Source organism: Mizuhopecten yessoensis, unplaced genomic scaffold, assembly GCF_002113885.1.
Source record: "Mizuhopecten yessoensis strain PY_sf001 unplaced genomic scaffold, ASM211388v2 scaffold716311, whole genome shotgun sequence".
NCBI classification, from domain to species: Eukaryota; Metazoa; Mollusca; class Bivalvia; order Pectinida; family Pectinidae; genus Mizuhopecten; species Mizuhopecten yessoensis.
This window is the reverse complement of record NW_018480053.1, coordinates 40,036-58,263: the sequence shown is the minus strand read 5'-3', so window position 1 is coordinate 58,263 and position 18,228 is coordinate 40,036. Positions and strand designations below refer to the sequence as shown.

Here is an 18,228-nt window from a genome sequence, read left to right as displayed (position 1 = left end):
AAACACTGGGCCAAGAAAAGTAAACATGTAGTTATAAAACAAACTCTGTTCCGTGAAAAGTTAACATGCATTTATAAAACAAACACTCTGTTTTAAAAACAAACTGTTATACTCAAAACTAAACACAAGTCTGCGAAGAATAAACGTCGGTTTAAACAATAAACGGTGACTCGTCAAATATAAACTATAATCCAAAAAATACACACAAAAAGAGAACAACTAAACGATTTTTGAAAATTAAACGAAAAAATGAAAAAAATACACGGTAAGGGTCCACCAGTGCCTATGGGTGCAGAGGGGCGGGGCTCAAAAGGGGGATTTGAGGTTTAAATCATTAAAATCCTTCTCCTTCTGTACCATTGGAAGGATTTTATCCAAATTTGGCCTGGAGCATCCTTGGGCAAAGGGGACTATATTTTTTATAAACATTAGGTCTCTGCACTGTGGCCCATCTGGATGCAGAGTGGCAAGGCACAAAAGGAAAATTTGAGGTTAAAATCATCAAAATCCTTCTCCTTCTGTACTATTGGAGGGATTTTATCCACATTTGACCTGGAGTATCCTTTGACAAAGGGACTAAATTTTGTATAAATGGGGAGTATAGTCTTTATGGGTGCAGAGTTGTGGGGCCCAATAGGGGAATTGGAGGTTTAAGTTTTCAAAATCCTTTTTCCTCTATACCATTTAAGGGCTTTCATCCACATTTGACCTGGAGCATCCTTGGGTGAAGAAGGAAAACAAATGTATAAATGGAGGGTGTGGTCCCTTTGGGTGCAGAGGTGTGGGACCAATTAGGGGAATTTGAGGTTGAAATTTTAAAATCCTTCTTCTAATGAACCATTGGAGGTATTTTATGTAATAAGTATATTTTCCCATAGTTCCTTTATTATCCAGGTGAGCGATACAGGCCCTCTGTGCCTCTTGTTCATAATTCCAACCTGTTGTTGTATTAAGTATTAAGTAATAAACTGCTGATTAAAATTGCTAAATCTTTTACAGATCTGTATTAGAGTATAAGAGTCTTTTATATCCGTCTCCAATGCTTATTTTCTTTTGAGAACTGAAAATCAGTGATAATTGAATTAATGAATATCAAAATTGCTGATTTATTGTTTTATCTGAGAAACAAATCTGTTAATAATAAGTGACAAAAGATTGACTTGGTCTAGGGGAGGTAACTCTTTGTAATTCATGACAGTAAGCATATTTTGCATGAGTGTGAACCGAGTTTGTTAATACAATTTTCCTCCCTTTTGTTGTTTGTAAATGATTTGAATAGCAAATAGAATTTTCCTTTTATGTTTTCAAACAGATGTCTAGAAATTAGAAATGTAGAAAAAGTTTAGTAAAATTTAGATAAACGTGTTTAGATAAATAGAAAAGAAATAGTCCCATTATTGTCATGGGAACCACATCATTCATTACTAATTAATTTGCATCCGCTCTTTCTTGTTCATCATCACTTTAGATCAGAACTAATGTGAACAGTTAGCAAAGCTGTTTATAAAAAACAATAATTCAGACTCAAAATTGTTGTATAAAGAAATATCAAAAGGAAAAGAAATTCCGTATTTTTTATTTAAGTACTAAATGAATTTTATTTAATTAATTGCAGAGGTGGTGAAGAACAAGAGGAAACCACATCCCGCCGCAGTCGTCGTCGGCAAGAAGAAGACGAGGAGGTGGGTTGAGATCTATTGCTTTGAATCAGATTATGATTTTCAAACTAATGTTGAAATAATACAAAACTTAGTTTCTCTATTGAGCTGCTCATATACATTAACAAATTGGTTTTATCCTACAACTAATAAACAATCTCTATCATCACTCTAATTAAAGGTCTCATTTGGCATTTGTGAAAACGAAGCAAAATTAATCTGAACATTGATTAGAAAGTAAAGTTCAACAATGATTGTTTTGATCATCTCAAACCCTCGTTATTAGAATGTATTAGTCAACCTAGTGTAGGTACTGGTTTGATGTGTAGGCTGTGTGCTAGAAGATCATTAGGAAATCAATAGCCCATTTATCATTCAACCATGGTTTTGCAAAACACATACATTTATGCAGGATAGATCTGCAAGGAATCTGGCCGATCCTAAAGCAAGGACTTGTCCGCCATGCCATCATAATTGTTTTTTTCTGGTCCACTGTGCATTAAAGCCATTTTGGTTTCTGTTGAGTATAACATATAAATGATAGATTTCACTGTGTAATACTTGCAATATGATTAAAATATTAGGAAATTGTGCAGTAATCTTCACTGTGTGGTGGCAAGGGAATTAACTCTGTTTAACCCTCATATAATATAGTTATTGACAAGGGAAGTAACTGTTTATAATTCTAACCTTTTGGTAACAAGGAGAGTAAGTCAGTGTAAAACTAACTCTGTAACCCTCACCAATTATTGACAAGAAATGTTACTGTGTAGCCCTAACTTCGTGGTAACAAGGGAAGTTACTGTGTAGCTCTAACCTTGTGGTAACAAGGGAAGTTCCTGTGTAGCCCTAGCCTCTTGGTAACAAGGGAATAAATGTGTAGCCCTAGCCTCGTGGTAACAAGGGGAAAATACTGTGTAGCCCTTGCCTCGTGGTAACAAGGGAAGTTACTGTGTAGCCCTAGCCTTGTGGTAACAAGGGAAGTTACTGTGTAGCCCTAGCCTCGTGGTAACAAGGGAAGCTACTGTGTAGCCCTAGCCTCGTGGTGACAAGGGAAGTTACTGTGTAGCCCTAACCTCATGGTAACAAGAGAATAAATGTGTAACCCAATCGTGTGGAAACAAGGGAACTAAGTGTGTATAACCCTCACGGCTATGGATGACTACTTGTTTTCAGGACACAACATCCAGCTATCGCTCACGGAGGAATAGGGGTGGAAATGATGAGGTAACGTCATGAGTGTTGTCCTTGGAAACTGCACCGCAACCTTGGAGACTATTGCACACATATACTGTACTGAACTAACCTACTCCTTCATATTTATAACTGTATCATGTAGTTCATATTTATCCTATAGTTAGTGTCCTCAAATTTTGTTTTCTAATGATTGCCTGTATATTCTATATTTCATTTAATTTGTAATTGTTAAAATTCACATATACAAGTAATGCTTTTGATATTTTCTTAAGAAAAACAATTTTATAATATTTGAGCACAAATATTTTGACTAAATTTGGTCTGGAGCACCCTTAGGCCGAGGGTCAAAGTCAAAGTCTGTGTGACCATGGAAACGTGAAGTTATGCCATGTCATCAGAAACTTTGAGATGATCAATTTTATCTGTCTTTTCCTCTTGAATCCTTCTTGGGTGAGTTTTCTCCCCTTTGGTGATGGTGACTTTTCTCCCTTTCTCTCATCAGCAGTCAGTAGTGTGAAAAAGCCCTTAAACCCTCCTAAAAATGTTTCTGCCATCATTTCCCAAATACCACTCAAAATTCTTTCTCTCTATCCTGGGTGTACTTTGATTGATCATGACAACTTTGTTCTAGAACTCATATCAACATGTAAGCAACGTTTACTGCTTCAATGATATTCCGTCTTTGCATATTGCAGAGTTATCTTCTCTTATGAGCAGGTATTGATTGTTACGTTATTTGTTTGTGAGAGTAACGTCATCAATTTTTGAGAAAACGACGTAATTTTCTCACACAAACCAATGACGTAACAATCAATCCCTGCTCACAAGAGAAGATAACTCTGCAATACGCAAAGATAGAATAAGGCATTATTAATTACCTCTGTAAAGATATATTTTTTGGGAAAGAATGATAACTCTGTAATTCAAACAGATTTCTATCAAGTTCTACCATAGAAATGTTAATTAGCTATGGTTGTTCGGAAATATTCCAATACATTATCATTTAGGGAAACTGATTACTAAATGGTTGACAGCCTGACAGAAGATTGTTTTCTGCAAAATGTTATTCAAAATACAAACTCTACAGAATGATTTCAATAGTGAGTTTTCTCTGAATTAAGTTTCACCTGTTATCAGGAACAGAGAATCTTTGCAAAAACATCATGATTTGGCACTTCATGCTATCTTTCACATGCAGGAATGCAGAGATTTTCTGTTAAGCAGTTTTATAAATTAAATGTTTTAAAAGTTGGTAGAAAAGTCCTTAACTATTATACTGCTAAATTATCCATGTTTGTGGTATACGATGTGTATGGGTATTGTACACTTGCTGAGTCAATGCTTTCTCTATTGTAGCACTAGTATATTAGCTAGAACATGTATTTATTTCAGGTACTACAACAAGTCTGTCTCGTACTGTCTTAATCTCTACCAAACTTTATAACATAGCTTCATCATATTCATTTCTGTGTTCCTAAAATGTATTTGTTGTACATGTATTGCATACTTGTATCATTATATTTAATTGCAAAAAGAGTTAAAAAATCCTGCCTTGGCAATACTAAATATGTGTATTCCTATGTTTACACTTCAACAGACGACTATCAAATCCTAATTATCCTGTATATATATATATATTTATTAGACTCTTGAAACACATTCATTAGATCAGAGATTAATTATCACATTAATGATAACCTGTAACAGAGATCATAAATCAAAACAACCTGTTTGAATCAAACCTTCTATGACAGTTTAATTTGAAAGTCATTGAAAATTTGAAATACCTAGTCAAAATTTCATATCATGCTAACATGGAAAAGTGTCACTATTATTTAACTCAAGGTCATCAGTTATCTTCAGTTAATACTTTTGTGTATTTTCTATTTCTGAAAGCAATTTGATCAAACAACATGGGTGCAACAACTGTATGTTAGCAATAGTGTACTTTAACATAGGAATTAGCGGTAGAATAGGTGTTACCAATTCTAATCTGATCACTAAATATTTCCACATCATGTCTTATACATTTCCAGAATTTTCTGAAATACCAAATGAAATCAATGTCTTCCAACAATCTTTTCGAATCAGACCAATTAACGGGTGTCCCAAATGTCAGATTAGATGGGTTTCAATGTAATCGAAAAAATTGTATGATGTTTCACTATGAAACTCACAAAAAAATTCTTTCGTGATTCTAAGTAGATGGATCAACTTAACTGTTATGTATATCTTAGAAATAAAGTAGTTTATTTAGATGCATGTTGTAAGATTGCGGCACTGAGAACTTCTCTATATTGTAACCTTTCAGTTCCCGACTGGTACAGGATTACCAACTTCTCTGTAATAGTATCGTAGATGTCATTGGAAATGTTCAATGTTTAACGAGATTTTAACAACAAAACTCTAAAAAAAAAAACTATTTTAAACTACCTGTATAAATTTGCTGGTATGATACAAGATAAGATATGCTTACCATATGGTAGTTAGGTTTTACTATACCTGTTTTGTTTTTGTCTTGTTTATTTTCAGATCATTGCCATATAATCAGAAATTTTGAAGTATTTTTATTTCATTTTTTCAGTCATTAAGAAAATTGATGTATCAGTGCCGGTGGTAAATTTTCTGTATCAAACGATCAAAGAACGAGAAATATGCTTTATAACTTGACGGCTCTCAAATACAGATTAATCTGAATACACTTTAGTGAGAATTGAAATTCTAATGCTTTGTTTTTAGACAGGTCTGAATTGAAATGCAAAACAAGGTCAAAGATTCAATATGTTAGATTCCTTCTTTTCACAGGACAGCTACAGTGCTCCAGCTGAGCCCGCATACGACGCTGAGGCAGACAATCGTCGTCGTCAACAGCAGGAAGAAGAAGAGGCTGCCGCCAGAGCCGCTGAGGAGGAATACAACAGACAGCAGGAAGAACTACGTCGCCAGCGCCAGGAAGAAGAAAGACAGAGGCGGGAAGAAGAGCAAAGGAGACAACAGGTATGTAGGGCTTATTAGGGTCAAGGTCACTGTAGTACAGAACGACACTAAGAAATGTTTTGAAAGCACGACACTAGTTGTAACACGCATGTACAGAGAAATATTAAGGTGATATGCATGTGACAGAATTCCCCAGTGAAAGATTGTTTCAAATAATCATATGGAAAGGTTTTTAACCATGTATAAAGCTGAGAAAAAAGTGAACTTTTCCAATCTTGTTTTGTTAGTATTTATAAAACATACAGCACCTGTAAGTACTGAGACCCCTCATATATAGTGTGACTTACTTTTCATGACATAATGAAAAAAAAATGAAATAATTAATTACGGTAATAACTTTTTCAGATTATCTTTTAATTATACATCACAGGAAAAAAAAATGGTTGAAATAAAACAATGAATTTGGCTCAAATTACATTCGAACTTTCACAATTAGAAGATAATTTTTCTTATTTCTAAATGTTTCTTATGAAATTCAAATGAATCAATATTTGAAAATAAATTTAAAAAAAAGATGAAAAAATAGACACTCAAATGGATTTACTATTTAGATTTTTAAACATTTCTGTTAAAGTTTTGTGTGTTTAACCCATACAATAAAATTCAGAACAGAGGGCATCTGACTGTCCATATTGGTTGAATGCATGTGTGTGTTTTCCTTGAAATGCATGTTGACACCATCAGAATAAAGAAAGAATCGAAGTGCAGGAACCACAACGTTACCAGAAGGCACTACAAGAACGGAAAAAACTGGAAACACGTCTCAAATCTGATACAAATGGTGATACTAGGAATGAAAATGCTAAGGTAGAGGGCAGTGAAAAATGGTCTAAGAACTCTTTTAGCACAAGCATAGAAGTGCGACGAATATCAGAGGAAGGAAAGGCAGGCAAACTCAAATCTTTCTTTGAAACCAAAGAGGACGCAACACCTAAAATGAATGGCCATACACCAGTGCCGGTTAAACGTCAAAATTCAATCCAGAGTCCAGTAAGTTTGATAACATCACTGTACTTAAGTAGGAAATATATTGTATTTATTGCAGTCAAATGAATATTTAAATGTTTAAAAAGAATCTATATTAAAAATTCTTATACAATGTACTGTTTACCATAATTGTATATCTTTTTTTCTATAGTTACTTTAATTTGACCTACACTTCATACCATTACACAATTTTCAACATTTTGAACTTTCAATACTAATTAGTGGAATAATTTCTGTCCAAATGTTGCACCAGGATAGTTTGTCCTAGTATATTCAAAATTAAGTTTCTCATAAACCCTTTATATTTTGATGATTTATTTTGTGGTTCTAAAGAATGTAGAAAATAAAATGAACATATTTTTAGGTATGAGTTACAATGGATTACATTCAGATATTAGCGCGTCTAGAGATTACTGTTTAGTAAGGTCAAAAAAGGTCAAATGTTCGCGGTTTGACTACAACTCAGAATGGTAAAATAGTGCAGATAGAACCGTCACGGAATTTAATTGAAAATAATGATGGTCTGATGTACTTGGTAAATTACAGTCGGTAGATGGCATGGAGGACAATCCACTGAACCTCGTACAGGAACAGTTGGTCAAGTTTGAAACTAGCATGCACCTGCATAACACGCCAAGGGTATGGAATGAATTCTTAACTTAGCTCTTTTTTGGTGAATTTTAGTAATAAACATATTTTTTGCATATTAGGGTTTAATGAAAGTTTAATGAGGTCTTTCAAAAATACTACAATTAACATAATTTGTCAGAAATTTATTATAGATATTGTTCCTCATAATCTGTACCCCTAAAATGTATGCAGACAGAAATAAAAAATAGAACTAATCCCATCACAGTGAGAGTTCAGACCCTGACAGTTCTCAAAGACATCAGAATTAATGGGACTGACTTGCAGAAAGGAACAGTGAGGCTGTACCTAAAATTGTATTTCCATATGATTTGACAACTAAGTCAAAGGTCCTAGATTTTATTAATCAGCGTAAATTTCAAAATAATGAAGCAAACGTTTTTGCTGTTATGTAGATTCTGTCATGGGTTGATGTACAATCATATATGGAGAAGTGTATCAGAGCTTTTTGATGGAAACGTAGGTCACCATAGGACAACCATACAACTATAGTTTAGAGCATTTGTGTGTTAGAATACAAATGGAATGGTCATTTAATCACTTACAGGTAGAGCCAAAGAAACACAGAGAAATTGAAATAAAAATAATAGCACAGGGACCAGACAGATTGAAGGATATACAGAAAAAAGTAAGAACAACAAATAATATGAAGACTCTTTCTCTCCTTTGATAATGGGGTGTTTTGGTGCTCATGAAAGGAAGTCAATAATAAGGTTTTACCATGAGCTAACTTTGTTTTAAGACAATAAAGAAAATATTAATATTACAGAAAATATTAATATTACATTACAAAGTCAGTAAAAAAATATTGATATTACGTACATCACAAAGACAGTAAAGAAAATGTAAATATTAAATAACAAAGACAATAAAGAAAATATTAATATTACATTACAAAGACAGTAAAGAAAAGAAAACAAGTACTCCATATTAAGATGTTTGTATGCTAACATAGTGAAAGAGAATGTGTACAAATGAGTCCACTTGTCCAGTGCTGCATGTGTTTCATTCCCACAGTTCCAAGGCGAGAAAACTATGGTAAATGGCAACTCACCAAGACTTGGAAAATTCAGTTCCAGTGAACAACACATCAATGTAAGCCAGAATATTTAGCACCAAGCACTTACACACACACAAAAAGTACCATCCATGAAAGAAATGAAGTTGATCAAATCAAAATTCTGGTATTTACAAAAATGAAGAGATTGAATCCTTATTTGTCATATTTGTCTTTTAGATCTGCTTATAAACTATCACTTGTTAAGACAAAAATTTCATTCAGATTAATGTGTTTCCTATACAACCTATTAGTTGGCATAACAATATATCAACACTATCAATACACTTCAGTCAATACAGACCTCATAATATACATATGCTTTCAACAGGAAAAGACAGACTCCTGGAGAGATAATCGTGCCGTGCTAGGTCGCTGGCACCATGATCAAACAGACAATGACTTGACTAAGAGAACTTTCCGTTCCACTTCAACAATTTCATTAAATACAGAGATTAGTGCCAGTGAACAAGTGAGAAGAAAAAGTGAAAAGATATCTCTGCTAACTGCTAGATTTAACAGTGTTGATAGCCCTAAAGGGGAGGTAACTTCTCCTTTGTCTCCAAGAGACGGGTCATCGTTGCGACGAAAGTGGTCTTTGTCGTCAGACACTTCGTCTGACACCACGGATAGCGTTGTGACAAGATGGCGGGCAAGGAATTCTGTTTCAAAATTGACAGATAGGTGGCAGCATGATCAAACCGATTATCCTAATTCAAACTTTTCAAGACAACGACCTCAGTCTTCCCTATCACCAGAACACAATAAAGTAAGAATTATAAAATGCCTTATGATATATGTGAAATAAAAATTAAACACAAAAGAAATTAAAACAGAAAGTTAACAATAATGATATTGTATACAAAACATGTAGTAAAATGATATATATACACTACTGTAGACTTGAAAATTTTGTTTTTATAACTGTATCATGATTTATTCATGAACTCTCCTTGTTTGATGTTAAATATTTAAATTGTTTGAAAAATCCATTGAGTTGAAATGTTTTNTTTTTTTAAAAAAAAAAAAAAAAAAAAAAAAAAGTTTTATTGGTAAAATTTGACATCTGCACTTTTATCATACTTCAATATAACATATGACCTTAAATACTATTTCTGTGGACAGGAACAGTTTTGTGCTACAGACCAGGACATTTAATGATAAGTGGCATGCTCTGTTATATTTGACATGTCAATGTTGTTTTATTAACAAATTGCCTGTTGATGATACAATTTCATAACTTGAAGTTTAAAATGTTGATTTATTGTTCTTAATTTCTTAAATTTAATATTCTCATTTTTTTGGCATGAAAAGATTTACTTTTTTGTGTTGCATTGCTGTTGTTGAGCATGAGCATGCTTTACCCGTTGCAGGAAAATAGACTACCTACTGTTCGAAGGTCAAACAGTTTAAACTTGGACAGGAGTTATACAGGTCGTCTGGTAAGTTAGGTCAACAAAAATACAAAGATGGAGGTTAAGGACAATTCTAGTGAAAATGTCTCTGCTAAAATGACCTAATCTAAACTAAATCACTTCCCAGAGGCTTTGACCAGCTCATTGCAGTTCAGATTGTCCAAGGACCTTATCATCATCTTAATTGTTGCATTTTTCCCTCGGAAATTCGAAATCCTAAAACATGAAAAATATAATAAAAATTGATGTTTTTAATGTTTTACCTTATTGTACTATCAAATTTTCCCTTTCAGTGTTAATCTCTCTTAATGCTTTCTGTATTTTATAGAATACGTGGTATGCATATTTTTTTTTTCAAATATGCTTTTTTGCAAAACAATGAGAACTGTTTATCATTTGTCAAAGTATTTGATATTTTTGTTCTGTTATTATTTTTGTTTTCTTTTTCTTGGACAGGAAGAGGAAGAGCGGTTGAGACTTGAACGGGAAGAACAGGAGAGAGAAGAGGTTAGTTATCATGTCTGTCCGTAGATACGTAGTATAAGTCACCCACAGCACCCGTCATCATCTCTTATCATTGGTTCTCTCTCCTCAGGCTCGGATTTAAAATCTTCAACATTCTAAATATCATTCCCGACTCCATTTATCTAGTCTACAGCATACTATTGGTAACATCTGTGCTGGAGTATAATCACTTGCCTTGGATATTGTGTGTTGTGTATTGTTGAGCGAAGTCATGTCATACTGACATTTGGAAGCTTATCGTTCGCAGCAGCGTGCACGTGCGTTCCTCGAGCAAAGCAAAGCTTGCGCTACAACATTGAAACAAATATCCTTATGATGTATTTTGAATCTGGCAAAAATTAATGAGCGTGTGATTTTGGTTACATGATAAAATTCAATTTGTCATTGGGTTATTTTTGAACAGATTTCCTGAGATAATGTATTTTAGTACAGGTTTTTACTACAGAATGTAACACATTTAAATTTGGAAAAAAAAGAAATGCTGTGGTTTAAAATTTATTTTTCACACTATTGAAAGTGTTTAAATGAAGCTATGTTCTACTTTCAGAATATCTTACTGTTTTGTTTTGAAGTAATTTTCTATCATGCAAAGTTAAGTTATTTCCCATCAATGAACCCTGACAATTTGTTTTCATTACCCGAGTTTTTAATTTTTAATGAAAGACCATTTCTGCAGAGGAAACATGACCATTTTCCTACCTTTTTGTTATGTTTTGAAAATAGATTTTTGGTATACCCAAAGTGGTGAATTTAATGGTACATACCAGTCTGAGGAGGAGAACCTTTGATTTCATCGTACATTATTATCTGGAAAGCTTTATCAAATCAAAGATTTCCAACCTAGATAACTTTATAAGGGTGAACATTTTAACCAAATTATTATAAATTAGCGCCTTATTCCTTCAATGGCCAAAGAGGTATATGAAGGTCATTGGTATACCAAGTAGGATAGAGGTTATCCCTAAGTCAAGGGTGTATAGAGGTCATTGTTACAAAGCATATACAAAGGTCAACAGTACACAAGGGTAAGGTGATAGAAATCTGGCCATTCATCAGTGATTTCTGTGTCTAAGGCCCAAGCTATGATCGATGAAGAAGCAAGAATCGAGCAAGAAAAGCTTGATGCAGAAAGGCTTAAATTGGAGAAAATCGAGGAAGATGAGAGACAACGCGAGGAAGAAGAGCGTCAAAAGCTCATTGAGACGGTTTGTATCGGTTTCCATGGCAACGCCGTAGAGATTGATTGCCATCTTGTAGCATTAGAGTCATGTTCGTACACGTATGTCTGGTATTATGGCTGTAGTTAATCATCTTCATCGTCATTGTAACTTTCATCTCACCGACCGACAGGCTCCTTGTTACCATAGCAACAGAACAGATGACCAGATGCACCATGTATAAAATATATTGCACAACTTTGTCTTGTATGTGTATGCAAGGTGTATCAATTCGGGCCCAAATCCAAGAATTTTTTCCCCCATTTTACCTTATTATTTCTTTTTAATTTTACAACTCTGACGTATTATTTTTTTGCCTGTATCATTTTAGTTTTTGGAATGACTATTTTACATTATGTGTAAGCATATTGTTAAAAGGTACAATCTCATTCAATTGTTACAAATTACACAATTATGTTATGTGTGAAATTATTGATAAATAACTTGCAGACCATTAAAATCCCAGGTGAATGCGTTCAATGTTGTTAATCTCCTGGTGTCTTTACAGACGTACAACAAAGTACACTCTCGGTTCCTACCTACAGTCTGTTCTCATTCTATATCAAGCTAACATCCATCATGATCTTTTCTATTTGTGTATATACTTGTTTGTGTGCTATTGTCCACCACAATATCATATCTCTGACGTGACCATAATGAGAACCATCACTCCATGTTTGTATCTTGTTTGCATGCTGAAACTTCTTGTGTAAAATCGAGAAATCCAACCAGACCCAACCTCCCAAAGAGAGTGCTTTCTGTACCTTTGTGAAACAAGGTTATGCAAGGGGTTATAACTATGATAGCTCTCTCTCTCTCTGTCTCTCAAAAGTGGCAATGCTTTCCAAATTAGACTATCTTTGTCATATTATTGTAGCATCAAAATCGTAGAAATTAGGAGATTATAGCTTTAGATTTTAGAACTGATTTTTTTTTTTGAAAAATCTATTTTGTGCTTGTACTTGCTTCTTCACCTTCCTTAGACCTTTGTAGTATATCCCAACTGGGTTGTCGCCAGTCTGAGCTCAGATACATGTAGTTGTGTGGTTGCATGTCATTTAATATCAAATAATATTTACTTTAAAAAAAAAACACACTTTAAAATATGAAATATTCAAATTCATTTTCAGGTTCAAATGACTTTTTCAATGTAAAAGATGAAATTCAGGATACAGGTCTTTGTGTTATGCCTGTAAAATATTTTTTTACGTCTATATTTTTGGTAATGAAAAGGACTAAATTTCATTTGACATTTATTTAAAAGTAAAAAATCAGGAAAGAATTTTGTATAAGATTTTATTTTTTTCGATAATGTACAATTTTGATTTACGTTTTTGATATATTACTGTGATACTGATTTATTTAGATGTGTAATCAAGAAAAATATGGATTTACAGAAATCTTCTTTCATATAATATTTGAAACCAGTCACAACTGAAGCAAACTATCTGAAAAACTATAGTATAGTGCATTGCATGAATGCAGAACATTGTAAATATCCAATAATGTGTGAGCACATGGATGTGCATGATTCTGATTGGCTAGACTGGGTAACCCAACAACCAGTAGAAATGAAGCATTGCCACTTTTGAAGAAAAAAACTATCACCATTCTTTTCAAATCCTCGCAGCTGACACAAAAATGTGAAATAATCATTCCAAAATATTTTTCTAATTTTTCAGAGATTTGTTTTTTGTAGCACCGCAGCATTATCCTGTACATAAATCTATTTTCACATCAATGTTTCTGATATTTACTTACAAAAGCACCAATAGAGGTACAACTGTCTTATAATTTGAGTGTTTGGAAAGTGTAAGGTATATATATAGTGTATGTATAGAAGGCAGGTGGGACAAGCAAACAAGGAGCTTATTTCTTCATAAAAGGTTGGTATATAGTCTTTATATTCTAGCTTTCTGTTGCTTTGTAGGTGTTTAATTAAGAATTAATATACTAGTTGTCAGTACTATAAGTAAATGTTCTAACCTTCAAGTGTTATCGACAGAACTCACCTAACAACTCAGCAGCCAGTGGCACTGAAGATAGCAAAATTGTTGGTTCTAGTTTGTTGGTTTTCAGTTCTTATTTGTCTTCCTAGTTTGTGTTCGTGGTATTGGTGGTTTATCCTTCGAATATTCAATTTCCACATATCACTTGATAGATTGCTTTGCATTCAGGTCAAAGGTTTTACTTAGACATTCAAAGGTCAAAGGTCACTTGAGGGTTAACATTTTTTGTTTCTTTTTTCTTTCCCAAGCTTGCTATTCCTTTTAATGTAAAGAATGGTTGTTTCAAAGTTGTCCGTAACTGTAACTTTGACCAAAGTACTAGGTAAAGCTTTGCCTTCCACACCTTAACGAGAAGATAGGGTTTCAAACGGAAGACAATTAGTGTTGTCATTAGTGTTTTAAAGAGCTCAGGTAACAGAAGTCAATGTTTTATCCTAACACTTTCCAACCAGTCCAGTTATTCCTGAATTACTGATTGTAAATTAATGACATTATACAGGATAATGTGATGTGGTGTATTTAAAGACAAAAAACACAACAGTTTTTGTCTTCTTATTGTTTCTATGATAACGAAATGGTTTCTAGGCAACAAATTTTGTTTGCTACTAGGAAGCCAGAAGAATGGCGGAGGAACAAAAGAAGAAAAAAAAGAAGGGTCTGGGTGGTCTTTCCCCAGAGAAGAAGAAGATGTTGAAAGTAGGTCGCTGTAGATCTTTTTTCTTGCTTCTGTATGTCATTTGATTAGGTGTTTACTAGAACTAAAACTAGTAGCATATATATCCTAATAGATCATGTATGTTGTAGCTAATATGATAGTAGAGTATATTCTACTAATAGCGATGTCATACTATAATTGTCTGTGTATTTCAGTTGATTTAAATCATAAAACATTTATTATTTATCTACATGCTGCAATCAACTATTTCTCAGTTAAGGTAAGAAGTATGGTTAACATTATAGATATTATATTGTTCTATAATTGTCATGCAATAATGGTAATTGATTGTGGAATATTGTCATAACTTATAATTGTTTTGTTTTATATCGAAAAAGTCATATCATGTATTTCTTGTACAGTATAATTTTGGTTCAAAACAATTTTCCCTTTTACAAGAAAAAATAAAATGATTTTTACGTTTTATCCTCTTGCACTGTTGAATGAAGTAAAAATCTCATTATCCTGGTTAAAGATAGTTTGATCTGCTAAGTTTCAAAAACCATCCTGGTATTTATCCAGATGAACAATTTAGCAGATCGACACTACTAAAAAGTTTTTAAAAAGCTGTTTAAGAAAATTTGATTTCTTGGTAATCTGCCTTTGTATGTTACATTGTTGACCTTATGTTGAACAATTTGTTCACTATGTTGATTTTCAGAAAGCAGTGTGTGAGAATGTTCTAACATGATGTCATAGGGCTGTGCAGATAATTCTTGTATCAGTTATGGTGGATGGGAGGGTTGTTTTTAGCATCATACATGGAGGGTGGTTTGGAGCTTCATATGTAAGGGATGGATTGTAGATTCATATATTGAGGGCGGATTATCGCTTCATATATAAATTATGAATAATAGCTTCAATTATAAAGGGTGAATTATAACTTCAGATTTGGAGGATACATTTACTCATTCATCCCTGAAGACATATTTGAACCCTTCCAATTCAAAGGTTGGAATAGTTCATTAGGAAACTTCAGGGGTCAATGACTTAAGTTTGTCTTGTAGCTTTATACAGAGAGGAGGGTCTGTATCTTGTATATGAAGGATGGATTTTAGCGATTTGTAGTTTTAAACATGGATGGAAGTTTATAACTTATATATGCAGAGTGCATTTTAGCTTTCTACATTTGATGGTGGTTGGTTGTTTTTTACACTGTGTGGTTTGTACATTTTTTAGTGAAGGGTTGATAGTAGCTTCCTACAGACCATGTCGGGGAAGTAGCTTCCTACAGACCATGTCGGGGAAGTAGCTTCCTTACAGACCATGTCGGGGAAGTAGCTTTCTACAGACCTTGTCGGGGAAGTAGCTTCCTACAAACCATGTCGGGGAAGTAGCTTCCTACAGACCATGTCAGGGAAGTAGCTTCCTACAGACCATGTCGGGGAAGTAGCTTCCTACAGACCATGTCGGGGAAGTAGGCAGTTCAGGCTTCAAACATGGAATGGCGGTCGGGGGTGGCTCGAAGCTTCATTTATTAAATGCATGTAGTAGTTCGTATATTCATACTTGTCTTGTTTTTTAGGGGAAGGCTTGTAAAAGACTTCAAGAAGTATGAAAATAATCAGTAGCTTAATTAACAAGCCGGTGATAGGTTACAGTTTTCTTTCTTTCGGCATCTAAGCAATGAAAAACAAAGTATTTTAGTACAGTATTTCGTTGTGCTTTTTAGTGAATAGATTAATAGTTTAAGGGTAAATGGAGTTCATATGAAATTTAATTGTACATTTTAATGGAAAGATTTACACATGTTTACAAAAATCAAACTATGAAATTTTAAATATCAAACATACATGTATGATTTTAAAGATTTAATCTAAATTTACGAACTACAATCATCTAGTAAGCTGAAGAATTTGACTAAAACACTAGAACAAAATGGTCAAGTTTAAGAAAAACTCTGGAGCTGCTTGTACATTAGACCTTATATGATACTAGAGATAGAATCAAGCTTAATACTTAATTAGTAAACCTTATACATTTCATAATATGATAGGTAAATTATTAATGATGCTGAGGGTAATTAACATACTTTAACACCAGAACTAGGTAGTAGGGAGATATTACGATTTGTTTCCTGCTAGGAGTTGGGATGTTTAGTCAATTTCAAGCTTGTGCTGTGGGGAGAAATGATAATCTTCAGTCATGTGATGGGTTTGAATGAAATACACTGTTAATAAAAGAAGATGATATAAATGAGGAAAATGAATTAAAAAATATTTCTAATAATAATTTAAGTTATCACAATGAAGACTTATTTCCCTTAGTCTGGTAGACTTTCGACTATAGAGTTATCTCCCCTTATTGGTGCCATCTTACAACCTTTGTAAACCACTGAAGCGTAAAGTTATACTAAGTGAAGTAAAACTCATGATAATAGGAGTAATTTTATTTAGAAGAAACACATGCAGTACAGAGAAGAAATGTTATATAAAATACTAGTTAATATGGTACTTTGACATGAGGGTAACTAATTCACCCCTGAAGACACATTTTAACTCTTCCTATTGAAAGGTTGGAATAGTGTATTAGTAAACTTCAGGGGTGAATAAGTTAATGATCAGATCGCAATTCTTACTAATTACTGCAGAGTTGATTGATACTCTTGTTAACAGAATCCTTGTGATAGCGATAGGTCTGCTGGTGCATGCGTGCGCAAGCCCAAAAAACTGTGGTATACCAGGGACAGTATATATATAGGTCCCTGGGTATACCAAACATTATCTTGGAATATGGGGAGGAAGAACCCGGGTATTTGAATAGTTTTATCTTGACCATTTTGGGCAGGTAATGATTGATCAAATCAAGGATTACAATCGACAAAATAGAATGTAGTTAATGAAAAAATGACACCGCAAATGTTTATCAAAAGTTTGTGAATGTAAGTGTTTGATTAAAAGTAAGGCTATGTTATTGCTTAGTGAACATATTTAGCTGCTCAGAAAGTCAGGACAACTGGTGCTACTAGCTGATGAACAGGAGTTCCTGTGTGTGTGACTTTTCTTACCTCTGGGAACAGTGTTGAATTTTGATTAAAAGATTATTTTTTTCCACTTTTAAGAAAATCATTTTTAATGAATTCAATCCTAAGTTAACATTGTTTGCAAACAATTTGCTTGCATTCATGCATGTTTTTTTCCAAAATTCTGTGGTATAGATTAAAAATAACCTACTCCATGATTGCAGCCAATAATTGCATGAGTCATTACTTTTGTTGCATGTGTGTGAAATAGTACAACACATCAGATGAAGAAGACAATGAAAGTGTAGACTATGAAGCAGAGAAGAGGAAAGTGTTACGCCAGCGGATACAACCTCTGCCTGATCTGTCCTGCATGAGTAAAGGTTTGTTTTGTGATTTGAAATAACATGAAAACCCCCCACTCATATATATTAGCAAACCTATACACCTCTCACATCCAAAGGCATATATTCTGTATCTGTTAGGGACGACATGTCAAATCTACTTGTTAAGGTTAAAAATAATCTTAAAACAATACTTCTGACAAGGTTTTGCAGTTCATGAAGTTTGTGTATGTGTGAAAGATAAGAAAAAAAGAGAAAAAATATACAATTTTAGAGATGAAATGTCCCAGAGGTATAATACAGGATCATTGTTCAAACTATCCATAAAAGTAAGATTGAGATGATATATTATATGTGCCTTTACTCTGGGAGTATACCCAAATATATAACCATACCGCACTGAGTGTACTAATCATTGCAGCGTCCTAGGCCAGAACCATGGGTACAGGTTCAAGGTTGAGCTTGTTCAAAGTCTAAATAACAATCCTTTACTAACC

General features: G+C 33.6%; 2 protein-coding genes across 17 annotated transcripts in view; both read left to right on the top strand.

Annotated features, from left to right (window-relative positions):
- The window catches only part of LOC110442905 (troponin I), a 61,176-nt gene that overhangs the window by 31,065 nt on the left and 11,883 nt on the right, over positions 1–18,228 (top strand). For 6 of the 16 annotated variants that reach the window (XM_021486774.1, XM_021486777.1, XM_021486776.1 and 3 more), the window contains exons 3-7: positions 1,616–1,682; positions 2,835–2,885; positions 5,661–5,852; positions 10,416–10,466; positions 11,558–11,689. In XM_021486774.1, coding sequence (XP_021342449.1) covers positions 1,616–1,682; positions 2,835–2,885; positions 5,661–5,852; positions 10,416–10,466; positions 11,558–11,689 — 493 coding nt within the window. Of the gene's footprint in view, positions 1–1,615; positions 1,683–2,834; positions 2,886–5,660; positions 5,853–10,415; positions 10,467–11,557; positions 11,690–14,319; positions 14,407–18,228 lie in introns of all 16 variants that reach the window. The other 10 variants (XM_021486783.1, XM_021486779.1, XM_021486771.1 and 7 more) reach the window with 3 other exon arrangements.
- LOC110442907 lies at positions 5,863–10,229 on the top strand. Its single transcript, XM_021486787.1, has 6 exons — positions 5,863–6,842; positions 7,386–7,478; positions 8,035–8,115; positions 8,505–8,582; positions 8,876–9,313; positions 9,918–10,229. The coding sequence occupies exons 1-6, from the start codon at positions 6,789–6,791 to the stop codon at positions 9,993–9,995; spliced, it is 822 nt and encodes a 273-aa protein (XP_021342462.1). The 5' UTR covers positions 5,863–6,788; the 3' UTR covers positions 9,996–10,229.